At 33.0% G+C, this 24,921-nt stretch overlaps 1 protein-coding gene across 1 annotated transcript; it reads right to left on the bottom strand.

Annotated features, from left to right (window-relative positions):
- Window positions 1-386: 386 nt before the first annotated feature.
- On the bottom strand, window positions 387-22,265 carry LOC139510960 (uncharacterized). Its single transcript, XM_071297518.1, has 8 exons — window positions 22,054-22,265; window positions 11,506-11,663; window positions 11,149-11,288; window positions 10,262-10,392; window positions 5,764-5,835; window positions 5,151-5,198; window positions 4,667-4,984; window positions 387-973 (listed from the first exon to the last, which is right to left on the bottom strand). Exons 1-8 carry the CDS (start codon window positions 22,103-22,105, stop codon window positions 654-656), a joined length of 1,239 nt encoding a protein of 412 aa, XP_071153619.1. The 5' UTR covers window positions 22,106-22,265; the 3' UTR covers window positions 387-653.
- Between the last annotated feature and the right edge of the window lie 2,656 nt (window positions 22,266-24,921).

Genomic DNA, 24,921 nt, shown 5'->3' with positions numbered 1-24,921 from the left:
GCTTTTTTGAAAACAATGATTCGTTTTTGCTGTATCAACTATGATGATTCAAGTGTATGCGTCATATCTATTATAAATTTAAGATTTAAAAGCACACTATTGTGTTTTGTTTATTGTTTTTTCTTTAAATTTTAAAAGAGACCGGCATTTGTTGAAGCCGATATATATGGCTATTTGTTGATCCGAAATATTTGCCAATACAATTTATTGCATCACCTCGTAATGATCTGTACTTGGCAAAACCTTGCAGAAATTTGGGTCCGCAATGCTCCTCACTTTCGTTATTTATTTGGTTTTTTAAACTTTTTTCTCTCGAGTGATGATACACCGATAAGTATTTTATAGACGAAACGCGCGTTTTGCACGGTACACAATTTTAAGCCAAGTATCTATGATGAGTTTATTTACTATCTGATACAAGTACAAATCTTAATGCTTTCCCAAATCTAAATGCATTTATGGATTGGGAGATACTTAGCAGGTATCTTTATGAGAATGAGAAGGGACAAACAATAGCATTAAACACAAAGTATACCATATCGGTGCCTCTTTCGTACAATTAGCATGTTATTTTATTGAAACTATTCTAATGTAATAGTATAATTCTGCTTTTCTATCAATGTAGCATTATGATAAATGTTTGTCATTTCGGGTCACAGTTTTTGAGGTCTTCCTAAGCATATTCCTTTGGCAGTAGCAGTGTGACGTTTGATTGACATCAAATCCATTCCTAGAATAGCTGCAGCCATCAAACAAAGGCAGACAATACCTCCGATTCCCAATGACCGCGACGATTGCCTATCATCCGATGCAGACACATGTTTACTGACATACGACGATAACAGTTTTTTGTCAACTTTTAGTTCCTTTTCCAATTTCTTAAGCGATGACGAAAGAAGGACTTGCAATTCCTCTGCTGTGTAACTTGATCCATTCTTGACTTGAGAACATGGACACTGACAAAGACTGGTATCTAGAAAAGTATATCTAGATAAATAAATTACACTACAATTATGATTTAATCCACAATTTTTTAACCAAAGAAAACACATGTACCAAGTCAGGAATATGACTGTATTTTAAACATTTTTTCCCCGTTCCTGAGGGAGATATGAAGATTTGTTCACCCAAGAATATTCATATTTCACGAGGGCTCTGCCCGAGGGAAATGTGATTTTTCGAGGATGAACAAATCTTCATATCTCTCGAAGCTAAGGGAAATGAATGTTTTATTCCACTTACTATGCTTCGTTTACTTACTGAATATAAGATATTAATTTGTGTACGTTTGTTTTCTTATCTGCTTGTTTAAATAGCTAAACACGGCAAAAACAGTACGGATTAAAAGTAAATTAAAAACCAATTCTTCAGAGAACAATTGAAGGTCTTTCCACCTTGATAATAACAATGAAATTTAAAAAACGATGTTAGAAAATGTAACTCCGTGTTAATGTAATGTGGTAAATCAAACTGATATAAAAAAAAATAAGATTACTAGGTTTATGCAGACGACTTAATTGTTTTATAATGAATCAGAAAGAATTTTTAACAAAGGTCAAAATCTAGAACGTCAAATTGACCTTTCAATTTTGAGGTCATAAGTCAGTGATCTCAAATCAAAAGACCCCAGGTCAATCACTTGTATGGTTGTGGGAAATAATGATTTCAAATACATAATGGGAGAAAACTCCTTTAAGGGTTAACCAAAACACTTCGACTGAAATAGGTTGAAGTTGCGCCTTATTGTAAACAGTAATTTGGCAAACACATCATATCATTAACAGTTTCTTTTGAATAACAATAACAAGCAAAATTCAAAATTTAAATTTTTCAAACATGACCTTGACCTTTGAACTTGACCTCAATTTCCTTCAAATGGACCAAGGACTTCATATCAAAAGACTGTAGGCCTCTACAACTTATAACGTATGAGTTTATCCAATAAATCGCCTATCTTAAATTTTCAAAGGGAAATAACTCTATAAGATGTCTTCCTATCACTCAAGTCAAAATTAACCAAATCATTCTTAAGAGTAGATGAACAATTTGGTGAAAACAGTTTGCTAGAATCTTTTACGATTTTAGAGATATAGCGATAACAAGAAAAAGGGGACGCGGGGAGATAACTCCTAAAAGAATAAGTGTTCGGTCACACAGGGTGAGTTTTGAAACCCCCATCACTGTACAACATCATTGGCCAACAATCCATTCGATATGTTGTAAGACAAAAAAGCATCTCAGACGGCAGAAGAAGGAAAAAAAAAAATAATCAGAAGAAAAACAAAAGGTCTTAAAGTGGAAAGACCTAATTAATAGTCTTTTTATTTAAACGCTTGAATAAATTTAAACACGGTAATGACGTAGTTAACACTAATTTAATTAAACGACTTTTAAACGGTATGCACATTACATGTAACCGCGCGTAACGTCATACTACGAGGTCCCGACCTACAGAGGGGAATATGATGTTCAGAGGGGAATATGATACTCTGAGGGGAATATGAAGTTTTATTATACTTCAAGAGTTTTTTTCCTATATAAAATAAATGAAATAGTTGTGCTATTTCATTCTAAAGACAATTTGCCAGTTAATAGTTTCAAAGACTATTGCCCCGGTTAATAGTTTCATAATCATCTTTCCCGTACTTTTCCATGCTTATTTTTCATTGGACGATAATGATGTCATTGACTACTCTGCTTGGTTACGTATGCTTTGCAACGTCAAACTCACTCTTATATTGTAAACGGTGGAATCTGTTTGTTTTGATTGTAATTTCACTTACAAGAAGCAATTATAAAAGAGAAAGAAAATCTTCATGGAAATTTTTTAAAAGATCTAAAATATAGTACCTTATTCATAATATGGGTTCGCTCTCCGTATATTAAAAGTGAATTTGCGTTTGGTGTACTTTAACTAGGATTTATAATAAGCACGGAAAGTTTAACACAAGTATTTGTAGTCTTGATTGAAATTAATGAAATATTTATAAATACAAAACGAATTATAAAAAAAGTAAAGTTCATCATGTGCATGTAAAGTTATGTCACATTTTTTCTTTCTTTCAGATAAGGTATATACACTTTTAGAAAATTAGTTATTTGGTATATAAAAACACTTAATGGCTGTGTTGTTCAGTATAATAAAACACCTAATGACTGGTTGTGCGGGTAATAGCAAGTTTGTTGTCCCTTCGCATACCAACTATTGCTCTCGGCTTTGCCTCGAGCAATAGTTGGTACCTCAGGGACAACAAACTTGCTATTACCCTCACACCCAGTCAATAGGTGTATATTGTTCGACGTCACGTGTGATAGTTTCAACCAATCAAATGTTGATTTCACCATCAAAATCAACATGCAGTGGAATTAATCCATTTGTTTTACGTGTTTTAGCTTTTGATTTTGCCATGTGATTAGGGACTGTCTGTTTTATATATTTCTTAGAGTTCGGTATTTTTTGTTATTTTACTTTTTATTAGGAAGTCTGTTAATAAAGACATTCACTGAATTCTACTCGATAAAGTTGGAAATTTGAATCATATAAAAAAGGAAGATAACTTGTGGTATGATTGAAACCATGAGACAACTCTCAACCAGGAAACACAATGACAGAAGCTAACAACTATAGGTCACTGTATGACTTTCGACTGTGAGAAAAAACCCATACGGCATAGTCAGCAATTTAAGACTCAGAAATGACAAATATAAAACGACCAAAACGAGAAAACTGTACAATACAGTGGACAGCCTATTTCAAAGTTATTCAATATAGTTTTCGGTTTCAAATTTCATCCTAAATAGATTTTGGTATTATTTTAACTGAGTCCAATCTGGTCATATAACCTTTCTACTGTTTCGGTTTTATAAATCATTGACATTCAAATAATCCTCTTTAATCGTTCCGGATGAATGATGATCCAGAAAAGTACTACAGACGCATGCACATTATAAAGTGTTGTTTTCAGCTTTACAGAACTGGGTCGATACTGCTACTGGTAGACTATCAGTACGCGAGGGTATTATCATCCTTTCAGTCAGAACATCGGTATTGAAATAATTTATAATAAACTTTTCTGAAATGTTATACCGATGATTTGGCAATTGTTTAACCGAATTCATATTTATCTATACATTCTGCCATTTAGCATTGTTTAACTTGGACATCAAACACACACTTCGCCCTCTAGTTTAAGAGAGATTCTTTTTAAAATCTTACATAGGAGTTTTAATTTGCATAATTGAACTAGAAACAACAGCAGATGGGATGCACCCGATTCTTTCAGTTTTCGTTTTTACTTTGATTTTCTGTTTCATCCAAGGATTTAGTCTCCATTAATTACGAGTTTCATTTTTCTTTAGAAATATTGAAATGAAAGATACGATTAATGAATAGAATATGGCTAACTGATCAATCAACATAATTATGAAAGACCGATTAAGAGGTGCGTGGAGACAATATTCAAGATTGATGGACACAAGATTGAAATGTATAAATGCTTTTGTACTTTGAAGTTTTTGGTGTTTATTGCATATTTTATGTTTTGTATATATCTTTTATTGAGAGGAATGTTAACGAAATGTCTTGTACGTGTTTTTTAATGATAGGTTGCTATCTCAAAAACCTGTACCTAAACGTTTAAGAAAAAAATAAAAAAATATTCAATACCCGTTAACATATTTATCTGAATACCACTTCCCTCTGCCCATCCATATCGGTTTTTCATAGAACAGGTGTAGTTCCCCTGGTCAGACAATTCTGCAGCATGGATAGTTAATGAAGGTACTTGGGTTGATGAACCACTGTATTTTGTATGATCTATGTCATTGGTTATAATTACACGGACGCCATTTTCAGAAGAATCGAAGTTCCAGCGCACATCGAGTACTGGATAATATGAAAGGTATGAACAAACGAGAGTAACATTGTCACGGCTGGTAAACAATACTGATGTCTGTGGAGTTTGTATGATTGGAGGGACCTTTCCTAAAAATAAATGAAAACTAATGTATCAATTTCATATGGAAGTTGTTTTTTTTTTAGGTAAATTACAGAATAATTTTAAGAACAAACAGGTATTCCAACGAACAAGAATATGTTTTCTTTACTGATATCAATTGAGATTGCATTAAAACTCATCTGTAGATCTTACCTGGACATTCATTTAAATGTTGGTTAACACTTGAAATATTACAGCTATCTACAATAGATGGAACATTTGTAGAAATAAATAATTAAGTGTCAGTGTGTGCTTGCAAATAAAATTGAACAAGTAGAGTTATGAAGAAAAAAACTACACAAGTTGAACAGCATACGTCTGATCTGTTTGATGAACTGGTCGTATTCTAATCTTCATATTTTGATTTATATTGCATGCACACTGCGGTATATGCATGTAAAGCATCAGAAGCTTCCCACTTTAGTACAAAACTGAAGAAATATAGGCCATTGTTATCATATCTTTATATATTATGTTTTTTTCTGATCATGTTTTTGTTTGTTTGCATACTAGTATACTTTTAATCGTAGCATAGACGTGTTTGGTTCAGTATATTGTTCTTGTTTTCGTTTCATCTTTTAAATAATTTCCTTCCGGATCTTGAATTTGTAAAATATAAAAGCCTCTATGTTCAGGTTGATAATACGTTTTCGGTAAACGCATCTGATGGATTTAAGTCGATGGATACAGTGGGTACAGCTGAGTCAGTGTTAAGAACCGATGCAATATTTTTTTGAATTTTTTTGTTAATCTGTGGAATACACACCTGACATCCAAAAGTAGACTTCTAAATATTTCGCAAAAGTTACAGTTGAAACGTTTATTGGATTATTGCTACCTGAAACAGACAATTTTAAAATGTTCATTATTTTCAGTTCCAAATTATTTTATGTCTACGTATTTGCATATCTCATAGTAACTATGTAACCGGTTACATTACAATTTCTACAAACATTGAGTTATAGTTAAAGAAATCGTTCTACAAAATCCAATCATTCAGGTTTCATCTATGTTTCCAATGAATTTGTACTTTCTGAAAAGATTTTTTGTAAGAGTTACATATACATCTTTAAAGTTTTGTAAAAGCTTATACCGTGTTCATCACATGCAGTCAACAACCGATTTGTAGTGGGATTCGTGTGACTTATTGTTTATTTGATTTATTTCGTTTCCGTGTGTGTTATATTTTAACGTTGTGTTTCCGTTGTGTCGTTTGTTTTCTTTTATTTTTGAGTGTGAATTCACATTACTATAAGACGTGTCACGGTACTTATCTATCCCAAAGGGCGCACTACGTTTGCGCGCATTTGGGGATTAAAATGTTTTACGTTTGCGCGCAGCTTTTGATTACATTTGCGCGCATTCATTTTGCAGGTAATCTCAGGTAAAAATATAAATCAAAATAATTATTATATTTAAATTCTAAATGAATATTTTTTGTTGGTATTTTTATAATAGATAATTATGACTATCAATTATTAATTTTGAGAATAGTTTGTTAATTTAAATTAAATATTGTTCATATTGAATTCTTAAACCAATTTTAAACCCCGTTAGCTTAAGGCCAAATGATAATAAATGAGTTATGTCACACACAGATTTCTTAAAATTTTGCCTTGTTGAATTGTATCTGAAAATCGAAAAAAATATGCGGCTTTATCTTCTTTTTCCCTGCCTTGGGAGACTTAGACTAACAGAGGTTACTCAGTCTGATACTTGTAAATAATTGAACAAATTAATTAATAAATAAGTATTATTACCTTATTTCTACTGAGTTTACATGTCAAACAAGTTGCTTTCTTTGAAAAAAAAAGAAAGAAAAGCAATACATGAATCTAAGACCGCTGACTGCCGGGTCACCAAAAGATTGTTGCTGAATTTGTGTTTGCTTTTGAATTGAAATAATTGACTGTGAATAGAAGAAGCCAGATGAAAGTATATATTTACAGCTTCTATTTGAATAGTTATTTTAAAGCTCGACTATTTTATTTATTAAGTGGGAATGTACATAATTTTTCCGATTATAACCATTTGGCAAATCATAATTTCTACTAACCGGATGACTTATGCAAATTGCACAAACCTATCGCAATATAAATTTTACACTCAGTTTGCTTTGTAATCTGGAATTCTGGATGCATTTATTTTTATCTATCATATCTTTATATTTTGTTTCCTACATGAATGCCTTTATATTCTCAACTCGTATTTGAAGCTGTCTTTACTCATGGTAGATGTTGTATGCGGTGAAACCTGTGGCATGCAATTGATTGGGACCCATAAAACATCTCAAATTTTAAGGATTTCCTGATTTTACTTAAATCCATTCAAACATTCTACAGGAAAACTTAGTTTTGCCGAAGAATTTCTTAATTCAGAAGTTTATGAATACCTGTACACACTTTCAAAATAACCAATTTATATAAATAGGTATGTAGATGTAAAAAGATACTAGAATTAAAATGATGTACGCCAGACAAGAGTTAAGTCTACAAAAAAAGCTTCAGTGACGCTCGAATGAAAAAAGTTAAAAGGCTAAATACATTACAAAGTTAAGGAATCTATTGGGTAGACAATCCTTAGCTTTTCGAAAAGGTCAAAGTTTATAATAGGACAGTGACTCAAAAAAGAAACAAAAGGACAGTGACTCAAAAAAGAAACAAAAGAGAAAGAACTCGAAGTCAGAATACCGTGAGTAATGATGACCGTGCTTGAAATTCACATGTAAAGCTCATTCTGCCGTGTCCTGAATTTGGATAACAACAACGAAAATAAGCTTTCATGAGTGTTATTGCATGCAAGTAGTATTTTAGCGCACAAAATAGTAAATAGAAAGCATCTCACTGATACTCAGGAAAAGAATACGCATTTGCGTCATCACATATCTTGATCTAATAGTTGTCAAACGGCCTGCATTAAATATTTTGACTCCGGATTCATTGACATTTTATCCGGAATTTTTGAGAACGCAAACCGATAGTGTGCTTTTGAAATGTGATCTATAATGTGAATGAATCAAGACGTGTAAGATAGTTGGTCAACACAATGAATACCATTTTCAAAACCGTACCATTGTACAAATATGTAGATGCTATAAGGTTAAACTATTAAAACAAACAAACAAAAAATGAATTAAAACTTTATAATAAACTAACGTTCCTGTTAGTAATTTTTTCAAATTCTTTTGAATATTTATAATATCAATAAAGACAATAACAATCAAAACCAAGGAGTAAACAAAGACTCACAAAACCAAAGGACATTTACATCAACAGTTATAAATAATAATTAAGAAACAACACGAACTCCACTAGAAACCGGGAGTGAAATCAGGTGTTCCGGAAGGGTAAGCATTTCCTGCACCGTATACGGATAACAATTGCAACCTGTTAAGACCTGTATAAATGACAGAAAACTTTCGAGAGGTTCCGAGAATTTTATTCTGACTTCCGGCCGAGATATATCGAGTGGCCCATAGACACATCCAAAACTCGCCAATATATGGTTCATGCAAAAAAAGGCGCGCAAATGTAATCAAAAGCTGCGCGCAAACGTAATGCTTTTTGCGCGCAAAAGTAATGGTAATGCGCGCAAACGTAATGCACCGTTCCTAAATTCATGTATTTGGTTTTGATGTTATATTTGTTATTCTCATAGGATTTTGTCTAATGCTTAGTCCGTTTCTGTGTGTGTTACATTTTAATGTTGTGTCGTTGTTCTCCTCATATATTTAATGCGTTTCCCTCAGTTTTAGTTTGTTGCCCCGATTTAGTTTTTTTGGTCCATGGACTTATGAGTCTTGAACAGCGGTATACTACTGTTGCCTTTGTTAAGCAACAGTAAAGAACATTTTAAAATATCAAAGAAAAGTTTAACAAGGCGACATACTCCTTGACTTATTTCTGAAGTATTTGATAAGAAAATGTCAGGAATATGACATTTGTTATCCATTCGTTTGTGTTTTTGTTATTCTACTTTTTACATCTACTAGTATTCGATTTTACGGACAACGTCATGCTTTGTTTGATCGGAACAGCATATATGTGTCACCGATGACCGTCACCATTGATATAATCATTTCAAGTTTACCGTAGCTGTATTTGGAAAACCTTTTAGGAATTTTGGTCCTCAATTTGGTCAATTCAAATGTAACATTTCCGAATTCTTTTTATCTATGATTGTTTACTACTACTGACCATGAGCAACGCGACAGATGCTGCTAGTCGTACAGGAACTGACTTTAAACGATCATATGAGTTCATCACATTAATTAATCAATTTTGATTGGAAACGATCATTTTTATATGAAGAACCCTTTATCAAGTGGACATTTAATGAATATGTCTTTTACAGCCTTTCGGTAAATTTTCATAGATTTTTATGTAGTAAATTCAGAACTATTAAATCATACACTTAACTCGCAGTCAATTAAGACTTGTTCTGTCTATATTCAGACTGTTCAGTATTTTTTTACCTGTAAACATCAACATCTTAATAAATTTTCTGGAAGGCTACTGAACAGTACTGAAGTGTCTAATAAGCAACTGAACGGCACTGAATAGAATACAATCTATTGTTTAGTGTTATAATAGACTGTTGTTTGTCTGCACTTTTGCATATAGTGCTGTCTGGTTTTTTTTTTAAACTATTGCTTAATATAACCACTAGGTATAGTTTCAAACATTTTAACACAGGAAGCTTCTTACACTTGTAAAACTTGAAAAAAATAGAAGTATGTCAAAGCCATGGTAAATTAAAATTCTTCAGAATGATAAAAATAGCAATACAAGATAAAGCGCCTCCCTCCTCACAAAAAAGAAAGGTTTAAACAATAGTGAGAAAACAAATCCTTCTCCATATCAAACACTAGGTATTATCAATCGATGAAAAAAACATTGTTTTTCTACAAGTTTATTGAATGCATACATATACGTTATGGAGGTAATACTTATATAAATATTTAAGGAATGACTGTAATATTTTTTTCTGTCTATGAAAAAATAACATAAAAAAAATGTGGTGCACACTGAATAACCCGCGTAGCTCGTGTTATTTAAAGGTGTGCACCACATTATTTATGTTATTTCGAATAGACAGACACAAATATTAAAGTCATTCTTTTTAATTTAATTCTAAAAAGGAGTTAATAATGATAAAAAGTTTCATGATGTCGTGGTCACATGCCAAAATTGTGTCTATGAGCAGATAGACCAAACACTTTCAGCCAATCAGAAGACGTGTTTCATCCAAAATAAATTATTTACCTGTAAAATTTACTCCGCCTATTGAGTAAACAAACTGTGGATAATTGTCGTTGTCTTCTGTATAGTACATACCAGCATAAAGTGTGTCATTTCTTTCATTCATCCAAATAAACTCGTAGTCATAAAAAGTACTGGAAATAAATGATTGTGTATGATGCATCATATAATAAATATCATGGCTGTTAAATATTCGGCTTTGAGTAAATCTAGAAAAGCTGCTCGTACGAATAACATTTATAAAGTTGTTTTCACTGTTTATAGATCAACCAAATTCATTCAGAGCAAAATCTATGATCTTTATTTAAATAAAAAATTATACAATTATAGTACAAATCGGTTAAATACATGACACAGTATCCGTAGTACTACGAAGAACAATGAGTGTCGATCTAGACAAGATTCTCAAAAAAACTTTAACTACGTAAGTTATTTCTTACAGAGACTTTGTTGTTATAACAAAGTTAATTCCCCGCCATATCATGTAATAATGTGCCTGTCCCAAGTCAGGAGCCTGTAATTCAGTGGTTGTCGTTTGTTTATATGCTACCTTTTTGTTTTTCGTTCTTTTTTGTACATAAATACTGCCGTTAGTTTTCTCGTTTGAATTGATTTACATTGTCATTTCGGGGCCTTTTATAGCTGACTATGCGGTATGGGCTTTGCTCATTGTTGAAGGACGTACGGTGACCTATAGTTGTTAATTTGTGTGTTATTTTGGTCTCTTGTGCAGAATTGTCTCATTTGCAATCATACCACATCTTCTTTTTTATATTAATTCAGAGTGGAGTGCTGGGAAAACAGTTTATCTAGTTTATCTAGTTTTTAATGATCACAGACAGCCATGTCAATGGAATTTTTATTTTTTGTATGAACTGTGTTAAGTATACTTGATGATGAAATTATCCGTTGATTGTGGTATATCATTCCAGGTATATTCAGCAGCCCGTGACATCCATTCCTCAATTTTCAATGTGGTAGGGTTGGTATACTTTAGACTGCGCGCCGTATCGCCATAAAATACATATATCTGTAAATAAAGCAGAAATAGAGTGATACAAAATTTAATTATCTTTACTCAATACTAAAACAGAATTTTAACAGGTTGGCTTATTAATTTATGATTCAACTACTGAATTACATATAATTTGAAAATTCGAGAAAACATGACACTTTTAAAGATTTTTCGCAAAAAGGCTTTATAAATAAAAAAGGGATAGAAAAATCACTAGGTAGTTTGGTCTTACAAATGAGATACAGCTAACGTCTGCGTAATCTATATAATCATGTCGGTAAAGTCCACTTGTACTGTGAGTACCGCAATGAACTTGTTCCATATTCCAGAAGTCCATTACACGTATACCACTTCCGTTGTCCATTTTAAGAACTGGAAACATGTAATTACCTACAGATGTAAAAATATTAATTGTTAAACATAGAATGTTTCTGAACTTGAATATTTTCAATTAAGGTCAATGTATTCACCAACAGGAACCCTTATTGTTTTCCTTGATTGAGTATAACATTTTTGTTTCCACCAATAACAAAGATTGCCACCATAGCTTAAAATGGAACATAAATTGTCTATTTTGCAATCATACCAAATCGTATACTTTATATATGAGGGTTACATTCATAAATTGTCTTGTATCTCGAAACGATACCAGATAAATAAATCCGACTGGGGCAAAAATTATCAGAATCTCAAGATCTGCTGACTTGTTTTCTCTAATTTTCGAGAGTTTGCCAGTTATCTTAAGGATGTTCGCTCGTCATGTTTTGGAATTTTTGTCTGATTTTCGGAATCCTCTGGTTTTATCCATTTGAATGCCTTCAAAAAAATTGCCCACTGACCACCATCTTTCCTTTTTTTAATTTTTTACAAGTATCAGTATAAGCTATATGTAAAAGTCTTATACAACTGTTGTTATTTTTTAATAGTTTTTGAGAACTCGTCAATGATAAAGCTAAGAAAAATCAAGAGAGAACATTTTCCCGCCAAAATCTCATGGGCTAATATCTCGAATACGAGCACACGGACCTATATATATATATTTGGCACATTTATTTCTTTTTAATTATCAACCCCCTATCAAAATATACTAGTGTTATGAAAAGCTTGTTATTTTGAAACTGAGTAGCGAACTTAAGTTAAGCTTGTTCTTATACTATACACATTAAAAGGTAAGGTTAGGCTTGAGCGCTCACAACCATATACATTTCTTATGTGCATATCCAAGCCAAAGGCCCGTAGCTGTGAAGTTGTTGTTGGTTCATGTGTGTCATGTTAGTTTTCCGTGAATAGGCTATTTGCCAATTCCCGTAATTGACCCTGTAATTTGAGATCCCTAATTTGGTTTTCTCCCTTATGACGGACATTAGTTTTTATTTACAATGGAGAGCTAGAAGACAGAGCTTTACCTGTGCGTAATGTGAGTAATCTATAAGTTTTTTTAATATTTTAATTACACTAATTTGTTGTTTAGCTAAATACTTTTGACATCAGAAATTATTTTTCATGAAAAATTAGTTAAACCGCCGATACATCACTTTCAATTCATCATGCTTTGCATTGGCAAAAGGGAATCTTGTCCAGTCTACGATTGACAAAGGGTAGTAATTTGTTTAAAAAGTGTGTAATAATAGAATCAAATCGGTAATTGGCAACCGGACTATTGTTTTGTTTGTTTTCTCGATTGAATTGCTACACATGTTTCATGTAAGGTCATCTTTTAACTGACTATACGGTTTGTGTTTTCCCCATTACGGGGACCTAAAATTGCTCATTGACAATTATACCACAGCTCCGTATTTTTATTATATTATTTTGATATGTTTGAATTGAGAAGGGTTTTAGCCATCAACGTACCTAATAACAAACTATTTAAAGATCACGACAGTAGATACTTGATACGGGAATGGTTTTCTATTTGTTCTTTGATTAAATAGTCTCTTAATGTGTTTTTCTTCGTCGTTCCAATTATGTTTGTTGCTACGATAAGAATCTCATTACATAATCATCAAATATGAATCCATTACTGAAAAATGGAATTTTAGAAGTTAACAACTCCAAAATCGATTTTTGAAATCTTATTTTAATTAAACTGAACAACAACCTGTTGTAGTGTTTCTGAAATAGTCAATATGTTATAGAAACTCTATTTTCGAACTTAACATTATTTTTCAGATATAGATTGAATTGCATGTTTATAAAAATATATTTTATTCAGTCGTCATTGCGTAATGTTGTGAATGAAATATTAATCTTAATGCATTCCACAGATCCGTTAAGTGCAAATCGTGTTGATTTCTTAAGATGTCAATTATTTCACCCGACCAATATATAGAAGACGTAGATGCCAAACAAATTCATTTAAGATATTGGAGAATAATTTTTATGGCGAGGCAGTCTGGAACATTGAATATAACATGCTGGAGCCAGATTAAAAACGGTCATTACGTTGATACCTAAAATTCTTTTAACAGGAACGGAATATTTTTTAATATAATTTTATACTTTTGTATTAAGCCCCTGTCCCACTAGACCACGATCGCACCACGTTCAATGTGATCTAAAATTTATCCAGATCATGGTGAGGTCGCGGTATGAGCGGGATGAACATATTAATTTTCGTTATGTTCACGATGATACTACGTTCTCTTTACGCTTCTACAACGATCCCGTTACGATTATACCACGTTCTAACCAAGCCTTTTCTACGATTATCATGATCTTACTACGCTCATCACGTTCTCCCTACGACTATACCACGAGTTATACAATTGCAACACGATCTTACCATCCTTCATCAGCGATTATAGCACGTTCTTACCACGATTATACTACGTTTATATCGCGATCTTACCACGAAATCAGCAATAACGTCAACATCGTGTTCCATTGCTGTTTCATTCTTTCTATTTCTGATTAATACGTAGATTTCTGCATGGGAATATAAAGTCATAATTCCAAAATCTACTAGAACACGTGGGCTTGGTGGTAGGGGTAGAAAAAGAGGCAGAGGGGCCCTGATAGTAACGAATCCTGATTCAGCAGGGATGTCGGACCGACCAATCCAACCTAAATTACAACCTTTTGCTTGTCCATCAAGCTCAAATGATGATATTTTAGTGAATGAGAGCAGAGATGACACAGATGTGTCAAGCATGGTTGAGCCGTAAGAGAAAATGGACAAGAAATCCTAATTAATAAAGACAAACTAAACCTGAAGAGATTTAATATATTTTATGTGAAAATGAAAATGAGAATGAACGTAGTCGGGTTGTAAGAAGAGCGCGATCAGGACAACAAGGGCGTGCTAGATCGTAATATGGTCTTAGCGAAGTTGGATCGCGGTGAGAACGTGATGGTCGTAGTGAGGTCATAATAATGTCGCTGTGAGATCGTATCGCAGTCTCTCCGAATAGAATCACGATTTCGCTACGCTCTCGCTACGATGGTACAGCGACCTTTGCGATCTATCCACGACCTTAGTGCGCTCTCACTACGCTTCTTCTACGACCTGATTTCGCCACGACCGCACCACGATTGTTTTGAACATGTTCAAAGTTGGCCACGCTCATCAAGATCTTGAAGACCTCACCACGACCGTGATACCGCGATCTTCCTTTGTCCAATCCTAATCATAACACCGATTTATTTGCTGATGATAGCACCATATCAGTCATTGGACAAAACAAAAGTTGCATCAGTCAAAAACTTAATACGGTTTTACAAGATATTTTTCGCTGGTATGATGACAATAAAATGGCTGTAAATGTATCTAAAACGAAAGCTATATGCATTGGATCTAAACAAAAGCTTTCCGTTACATCAAATAAAAACATTAAACTTGCTTTAAATGAACAACAAATTATAGAAAGTACATGTGAAAAAGTTCTAGGTGTTTTTATTGATGCATCTCTATCTTGGTCTTCTCATATCGATTATACAATCAAAAAAGTTAACTCTTCTTTAGCTTTACTAAAAAGGATAAAGAAATATTTAAATCACAAAGCTAGACAAATGTACTATAACGCTTACGTTTTACCTCATTTAGATTATTGTTGTTCAATATGGGGACACTGTAATAACTTTCTATTAGATAGTTTACTAAAACTGCAAAAAAGGGCAGCAAGAATAATTTTAGACGAACATGATTACACCAAACCTTCAAGAGAATTATTTCAAGAATGTAACATTGTGCCAATTACACAAAGAATACTTTATCACAAATCATTACTAATGTAAAAGGCAAAACATGGCTTAGCTCCAGAATATATGTCCAGTCTTATTGTATCAGCTTCTGCAAACCAAAAATATAATACGAGATTTTCATCCTCAGATAATTTTATTATTCCAAAACCAAATACAGAGTTGTATAAGTCTAGTTTCTCGTACAATGGACCAAAAGTGTGGAATGCTCTTCCTAATTCAATAAAAAAAATCAAATACAGTATCCGAATTTAAACATAAATACAAATCTATGTATTTTTAACATTACCATCATATTTTTACTGTAATGCCATATCATAATTGTTTATTGTATTTTAAATTGTACATAATCTTTATTTATCATTATTATTGATGCATTGTTTATTTGTAATGTAATTATTATTGTATTAAGAGAGCCTTATTGAAAATTGGTGTAATCCAAATGAGTTACTCTCTCTAAATAAAGATATTATTATCATTATTATTATTATTATACGACCTTACTGCAATCTACAAGATCGCATTACGATCGTCAACATTTGCATTTTTTTCATAGATCGTAGTGCGATTGTGGCCTCATACCGCAGTTCCACTAGGCCACGATCGCACTACGATCTGTGAAAAAAATGCAAATTTTAATGATCGTAGTACGATCGTGTAGATCGCAGTAAGGTCGTATCACGGTCGTGGTGAGGTCTTCAAGATCGTGATGAACGTGGCCAACTTTGAACATGTTCAAAACAATCGTGATGCGTTCGTGGCGAAATCAGGTCACAGTAGAAGCGTAGTGAGAGCGCACTAAGATCGCAAAGGTCGCTGTATCATCGTAGCGAGAGCGTGATTCTATTCGGAGAGACTGCGCTACGATCTCGCAGCGACGTCATTACGACCTCATTACGACAATCACGTTCTCACCGCGACCAAACTACGCTTCCACTACGACTATACCACGCTGTTCACGACCATAGTAAGATTATAGCACGCCCTTGCCGTCCTCATCACGCTTTTCTTACGACCTGACTACGTTCACACTACGACCATCATTCTCATTGTCATTTTCACATAAATTATATAAAAATGCTCCCTACATTTTGTTTGTCTGTATGTAATTATTCATTTGCTCTAACGGCTCAACCATGCTTCTCGTTCTCATTGTCATTTTCACATAAATTATATAAAAATGCTCCCTACATTTTGTTTGTCTGTATGTAATTATTCATTTGCTCTAACGGCTCAACCATGCTTCTCGTTTTTATATAGATTAGACCATTGGTTTTCCCGTTTAAATGGTTTTACCCTAGTAGTTTTGTGGGCCCTTTATAGCTTGCTGTTCGGTGTGAGCCTAGGCTCCGTGTTGAAGGCCGTATCTTTGCCTATAATGGTTTACTTTTATAAATTGTTACTTGGATGGAGAGTTGTCACATTGGCACTCATACCACATCTTTCTATATCTATTGACACATCTGTGTCATCTCTACTATCGTTCACTAAAATATCGTCATTTGAGCTTTATGGACCAGCAATAGGTTGTTATTTAGGTTGGATTGGTCGGTTCGACATCTCCGCTTGATCAGGATTCGTTACTTAGTTCCCTTTGCCTCTACATCAACCCCTACCACCACGCCCACGTCTTCTAATAGATTTTAATGGCATGCCTGTGTTGTTTCCGAGAAATCTACATATTAATCAGAAATAGAAGGAATGGAACTGTATTGATATGGAACACGATGTTGACGTTATTGCTGAGAACGTAGTAAGATTGCGGTATGAACGTAGTATAATCGTGGTAAGAACGTGCTATAATCGCAGTAGAAGCTTGGCAAGATCGTGTTGCAATCGGATAACTCGTGGAATGGTCGTAGTGAGAACGTGAAGAGCGTAGAAAGATCTTCATAAGCTTAGTGAGGTCGCAGAATAAGCGCGGTGAGAAAGTGGTATAATCGTAGCGGGGTCGTTGTAGAAGCGTAATGAGGACGTAGCAGCATCGTGAAAGCAACGAAAATTTACATTTTCATGCCGCTCATTCTGCGACCTCACCACGATCTGAATTTATTTTAGATCGCGGTGAGCGTGGTGCGATCGTGGTCTAGTGGGACTGGGGCTTTAGTGGGACTGCGGTACTATTATAGGTATTTTTTTGTCGAAACAATTAATTTGCTCTTTGACAAAAAAGTCAATACATCAAATAAATAACAAGATTAACAGAAATTACTAGTACAAACAAATATTGCCAGCATAACAGACTTCGCAACCACGATACTGTGTTTTAATAAAAGTCAGGTTAACTGGCGTAACAATTTCCCTTTGCATATGCTTTAAAATAACGTGAACAAAAAAATAATAAAAGAGCACATAATTTGGAAAACATAGTAAAATGTGTTCACTACCGCGGGAAATCTGCCAGTCACTGCTACTTTAATTGAAATCATATATATATTTCTATTACGACACATCAACCCACACTAACTTTAAACACCGAACTTTTCCCTAAAAATATCCATAAGGATAAAGTGAATTTTTTGTGATTTGGTGTTATTCGTAAAAAACAGAGTCATTAATGCGATCTTGAAATAAACAAAACGAAAGTTAAAGAAATAGACAAAAGGAAATACCTGTGTGATTAAATGTGAATTTTGTTGAAACATATAATTTTATCACGTAAGAAAAACATGCAATCGTTCAATGTATTATAAATTAGCTTTCAATGGCTACAGTAAATTATCCATTTAAGTCGTGTTATCAATCAATTTATAAAAAATCCCACACAATGACTTATTCATGAATAAAAAGTTAACACTCTAAAGCTACATAAGAAAAATTAACGTACAATCTGAGCAGAAACGTGTGTATCTGCAGAATGTAAAATTATGGATAAGCCGTTCGAAGTCCACAGTTTTAAATGATTGGTAGATATTTAGGATATTTTCGTTAATTGCGATATTTGCACATTAAATTAATAGTAAGTGCCACTACTGATGGAGTTTTTATTCTTCGTGAGTATCACCAGCCCAGTAGTAAGCACTCCTGTGCTGACATGAATTATCATTGATATGGTCATATTTATAAATTAATTGTTTACAACTAACAGAAAACCCTGGCCGTTTTTGGCACAACTTTTTTTTATCATTTGGTCCTCGATGCTGTTCGACTTTGTGCTTGTTTCGGCTTTCAAACTTTTGTATCTGGGCGTCACTAGTAGATCTTGTGTGGACAAAATGCACTTCTGGCGTATTAACATTTTGAACTTGTTGCCTTTTGTTGGCTGTTGTTCGTGTGTTTCTTTGTCAATTGTGTTCTTTAATTTATTTATATTGTAGTCCTGTGGTGTTGAGTTGTCATTTTAATGTTATATTTCACATGGCTATAAAAGAGGGAGGTTTGGCATGCCACATAACCAGGTTCAACCCACCATTTTTACCTTTAAAAATGTCCTGTACCAAGTCAGGAATATGGCCATTGTTATATTATAGTTCGTTTCTGTGTGTGTTACATTTTAACGTTGCGTCGTTTGTTTTCTCTTATTTTTGAGTGTAAATTAACATTGCGATAAGACGTGTCACGGTACTTGTTTATCCCAAATTCATGTATTTGGTTTTGATGTCATATTTGTTATTCTCGTGGGATTTTGTCTGATGCTTGGTCCGTTTCTGTGTGTGTTACATTTTAGTGTTGTGTCGTTGTTCTCCTCTTATATTTAATGCGTTTCCCTCAGTTTTAGTTTGTTACCCCGATTTTGTTTTTTGTCCATGGATTTATGAGTTTGAACAGCGGTATACTACTGTTGCCTTTATTTACAAAACTTTTGATTTTTTGAAATACTAAGGCTTTTCTGCCTCAGGAATACTGGTAGATTACCTTAGCTGTATTTAACTAAACTTTAAGAAATTTTGGTCCTCAATGCTCTTCAACTTCGTACTTTATTTGACTTTTTTACCCTTTTTAGATTCGAGCGTCACTGATGAGTCTTTTGTAGACGAAACGCATGTCTGGCGTAAATACAAATATTAATCCTGGCATCTATGATGAGTTTATTTATACGCACTGTATGCAAAATGTTATTTATAGGCAGAATATACATGTACAACCTCTTATAGTTTACCTCGGTTTTGTTTGAAACTCAGATTTTTTTCTCTCAATCGATTGATGACTTTTAAACAGCGGTGTTCTACTGTTGCTTTTATTACATAAACATAGGTTAAATAGTTTGATACTTTGTAGAATATGATTTTAAGACAAAGGTTGCTTGGATATATAATACATATTTTTTATCAATACTAAGGTGTTGTTGTTTATCTTTGTTTTTATGACAAAAAGGGAGTCCGGGCTTTCAGCAGTTATCAGCCCTACTGAGTCGTTTATTTGTATAAGATGTATATTTTTTTTCAATTTTATAAGTTTTCTTTATATCATTTGTTTTTGTTTCTATCAATTTATGACTTTCGAACAGCGGTATACTATTGTTGCCTTTATTTAAAGTGCTATCACATTGATTTGTTCAAATGATGATTTGCTTCTATAATATTTGTATCTGTCACTTTTTATCTATAATTCGATGTGATAATTTTTGATTGAATGACAAATCACAGTAGACATGTTTCAGTGAATTAGTTCAAATCATCCGTTCACTGTTCTTTAAACACTCCTAATATGCGAACTTATATTTATGATTTATAATGTTAATAATTGTTCTGGCGTGTTTTGTTTTCGGTATTTTATCCCAATTTACTTCAAGTCGGTAATTTAGTGGTTGTCATTGTTTGTTGAATGGAATATTTGTTGTTCGTCGATTGTTTTGTCAATTTTCTTTTCAACTTGCCATTTCGCGGAACGAGTAATACATTATCGTCTATAGGCGCGGGATTTTCTCGCTGCGTTGAAAACCCTTTGGTTGACCTGGGCTGTCTTTTGTTCTTTAATTTGTTTCCAATCTCGATTATATTTAACATTTTATCATGTAGCGGCATTTATAGCCGACTGTATATTATAGTTATACTTAATGTTGGTCGCGGCATTATAGATGACTATATATTATGGTTGTTCTTAATGTTGGTTGCAGCATTACAGCCGAATATACATTATGGTTATACTTAATGTTGAAGACCGTATGGTGAAATATAGTTGATAATATCAACTTTGCTTGTTGTCTCGCTGACAATTAGACCATATATCGTATCTTTTATTCATTTACATTCGAAAATGCCTGTACCAAGTCAGGAATATGACAGTTGTCAATTCGTTTGATGTGTTTTGTCATTTGATTTTGCCATGTGATTAGGGACTTTCCGATTGAATTTTCCTCGGAGTTCAGTATTTGTGATTTTACTTTTTATTCATTTACCACGTGAAACAATAGTTGTCCGAATTAAATTTGATAAGAAGTAAAATATTTAATGATAGCGAAAAAAATGATTTTTGTGTGTTTTTGAAAAGAGTAGCATTGCAGTTGTTATCAAATAGTTCGTTTCTGTGTACGTTGGCATTTGTTTTTGTTGCACTTCAGTGTTCCTGTTGTTAATTTTGTCCCTTTTTTAATTGATGTGTTTTACCTCGATTTTTGTTTACGGTATACTACAGTTGCCTTTATTCATGGTATATATTATTTCTCATCTTATATGCAAGAATTTGTTTTATTTCGCCATTTCGTACATTCACTTGTATGCAAAAGCTGTTTTAACGAAAGAATTTTTGTAACAAAGGAGTAGATCCGGTAAGGACCGATTTTGGCCTCAAATTTCAGGTTCATCTGACGAAAGATTTTGACCACTTTTTAAACACTTAAGGGTCTATTTTATTTGAATTAATTAGTTTATGTGAAAGATTTTAACAGATTTAGTCATTAAAAACTATCCGATTCAAGCTCAAATATGAAAAATCTACCTATTATGCCGAAAAATGTAATTTTTCAGATGGTTTTTGGTAAAAATGAAAGTGGCCGCATCCGTGTTCATCCTCAAACTTTATATATGTTATGTATTATCATAAAATACAACTTACATTTCAATATAAAGGATGAACACGAATGCGGCCACTTTCGTTTTACACGAAAACCGTCTAAAATTTAACTAAAATGCTAGAATTATGAGGATTTCAGTAATTAAGCATGACTTAATGGTGCTAGTACCGGATATATGTGCATTGTATTGTCAAAAACAGCCCATATTTATGTAGCAGAAGCATTCTACTGTCCAATAAATAACTAAAGGTTTACATTTTAACAATTTTGTAAAACTGCTATATTTTGGGGCCAAAAAGGGGTCTTACTGAACCTACTCCTTTCATGTTACTTTCATACATTCCGCCCTCACTCTTACACTCTAATAATTTATATTTCGGTACTTATACATCATCGGATTTCAAATGCTTGGCTTTGAGCGTTCCTGATGAAGGTAAATCAAGAAAAGCGCTTCGGACGCATAAAATTATTAAACGTTTTGTTTTCAATTTATTTTACAAAACTCCTTCCAAGATTAATATTCAATGTATTACATGTAATCATTTAGACTCTTTCAATATGTTATGATTAAAACAATACTATACGATTTATTTAAATTGTATGAATACTGATTTTAATCATACTTACCAAACGTCAATGAAAATGTTGAGAGTATATATATTAACCCGTCTACGTACATCCTTCTAGTCCTCTCACAGCCAAAAAATTATCTCTTTACACAGAAAAATTATCATTCAAAAATCAAATTGATGTTTTCAAAATGAATTTAGTTCTGGTATTGAAATCACGACAGAAAGTGATTAGTAGTCCAGCGCCAATAATTATTATTCTATGTTTCTAAAATTTAACATTTTGTATTTGATTAATATACTTGATACTGAACTAACGACGGCATGCAACATTGCACTTTTAATTACAGGTAAACTCTGGTGAATTTTATATTAAGTACGTTAAACATGCATCATATTTTTTATTATGTATTTTGAATAGATGAAAGAACACAAGTTCCAAATCTTTCGAAACACATTCAGGCTTAATCCAACATACATTTGAGGGACATACAATATACAATAAAAGTAGACTGAAAATCAAAAATGATTATCGAAAAAATAAATGAAACAAATTGGAATGAGAAGTACAGAATATTTGCATGGGATGCAGATGCGTAGCAAATGTAGTCACGAGTAGTATCATTGATTTGCGAAAAAATATGACTGGTTTGTTTGTGTCCCCCCCTAACAAATATCCTGGGCTTTTGCAAGTTTGCATTAAAGTTGCACAGCAATTGACCCATTTTAGTCAGCTACTGTAATGCAAAAACCATCAGAAGAGCTATTTTTCAACCGTATCCACGGACACATCTTTAACAACAAAATTTATAAAATAGGCAAATTTTAATTCAAAACGACATCGGTACTAATTGGTTTATTATATTAACAATATTTAAAAGTTAATCAGGTCAACTGACCTTAACTGATATTTGTAAATTATTGTATGTATTCAATGGTATGTTGATCTCTATATGTTTAGAGGTTCTCTATGTCAATTGTAAACTGACCTTAACTGATATTTTTAAATTATTGTATGTATCCAATGGTATGCTGATCTCTATATGTTTAGAGGTTCTCTATGTCAATTCTAAATAATTTATCTATTTTATGCACTATTTTTATTTATTAAGAAAGCAAGTTTTAACTGTTTAAACTCAATTTTGATGCACTGTATGACTTGAGTACAACATTTTCTAGAATCTTCCAATCATTGGAAATATGTTTAAAATTTTAGTTTTACTTTAATTTGATGTGATCATGGTGTTTATTTAGATGTTGTCTTCCAAAATTAAAGATTGAACCATTAGACAAGGTCGTGCAAAACCACGACTTTAGACTAATAAAATTGCACGAAGAAAACAACAAAATATGACATATATATGCAAAATCTTGTTAGTTGAAATTACGTGGAGAATAAGGTGGTTTAACTGTAGATCTTACATTGCTTGTCTTATATCTATGTGCACAGCTTGCATAGTTTTGAAGGATTTAGAAACATCTATATCGTTGAAAGCTGCCCTCTGGATTTATTTTAAATTAGAATTTTTTGATTGGTCTTGGTAACATTTAAAAATAATTGTCTCCCGCTCAGCCATGGGATAGAGTATATTGTCTACCTTGAATAAGCAAATCGAAATCTGGCATTTAAACATGAAGATTAATAAAACATTGATACCGAATTCCAAGGAGAAAAAAAATCGGAAGGACCCGAATCAAATTTGAAAATCAAAATCTCAAACACATGAAACTAATGAATAACAACAGTCATATTACTGACTTACTACATGTAGTCCTTTATATAGAAAATGCCAGGTAAAACCTGGTTTTATAGCTAGCAAAACCTCTCAATCGTATGACAGTGGCATTAAATTGTATTATATTGACAACAATGTGTGATCAAGATAAACAGACATAAAAGGTGAAAATTTCCAAAAAAAGGATTGAAGCTGTCAACATTTCTGTCAAAATTTCGTTTTAAACATAATCGCTATAAAACCAAACAAGTGTGTCAACAAAGAAAAACAAAATAGATACACCAAAGCACATAAGCAAAAATGAAGGGCAAGAACACAAAAAAAAAAATAAAAAAAAATTGACAGCAGCACAACAAAACATTGGCGGGATGCATAATATATAACCAGCCACGCCAAAATGATACCAACAACAATTAGCTTAAAAGTAAAAGTTAGTAACTTACAAAGACAAATAAACATTACTATAACACTTAATCGTGACGATAAACAACGTCAGTACCTTTTAATTTTCTTCAATACCATCATCTGTTGTGAAGTTGGTACGGAATGTAAATCAACAAGGTCTTGGTATTTTGTTTTAGAAAAAGGACGAGACGTTCTATGTTATTACCTTGGTTCATAAACTTTTCAGACACTAGTGACGTTTTATAATAGCTTGGGTTACAGCGGTAAGCACTTGAATACCGAATGAGGTTGGAAATGTATATTCCATATCTAGGTGCAGTTGGCATATTGCTAATCAAGTGGGTAAAATTGATAATTTCAAAATTAAAATCCTTGCGTTCATCCTAGATGCTGGTTACTTAGATGACCGCTGATGTCAAATTTGAGGTATGAGTTTAAAAATGAGGCGGATGAAGTCATTTGTTGTTTCTTTCATTTATTGTCTGGAAGATAAATTATGGAACCCAATCATAATAGTTATCAAGGTACCAGGATTATAATTTAATACGCCAGACACGCGTTTCGTCTACATAAGACTCATCAGTGACGCTCAGATCAAAATAGTTTTAAAGCCAAACAAGTACAAAGTTGAAGAGCATTGAGGACCAAAAATCCCAAAAGGCTGTGCCAAATACGGCTAAGGTAATCTATTCCTGGGATTAGAAAATCCTTAGTTTTTCGAAAAATTCAGAGGTTTTGTAACAGGAAACTTATAAAAATGACGATATAATTGATATTCATGTCAA

This window comes from Mytilus edulis, chromosome 2, assembly GCF_963676685.1.
Source record: "Mytilus edulis chromosome 2, xbMytEdul2.2, whole genome shotgun sequence".
Classification (NCBI taxonomy): domain Eukaryota; kingdom Metazoa; phylum Mollusca; class Bivalvia; order Mytilida; family Mytilidae; genus Mytilus; species Mytilus edulis.
Note: the sequence above shows the minus strand (reverse complement) of the source record. Positions and strands in the feature narration are given on the sequence as shown.

Coding starts and splice junctions, on each gene's coding strand:
- LOC139510960 (XM_071297518.1), bottom strand. CDS start 22,105: ATGTACGTAGACGGGTTAATATATATACTCTCAACATTTTCATTGACG. Junction 11,289..11,505: donor ACGTTAGCTGTATCTCATTT/GTAAGACCAAAC, acceptor CTTTATTTACAG/ATATATGTATTTTATGGCGA. Junction 974..4,666: donor TCAGATAAATATGTTAACGG/GTATTGAATATT, acceptor ATACTTTTCTAG/ATACCAGTCTTTGTCAGTGT.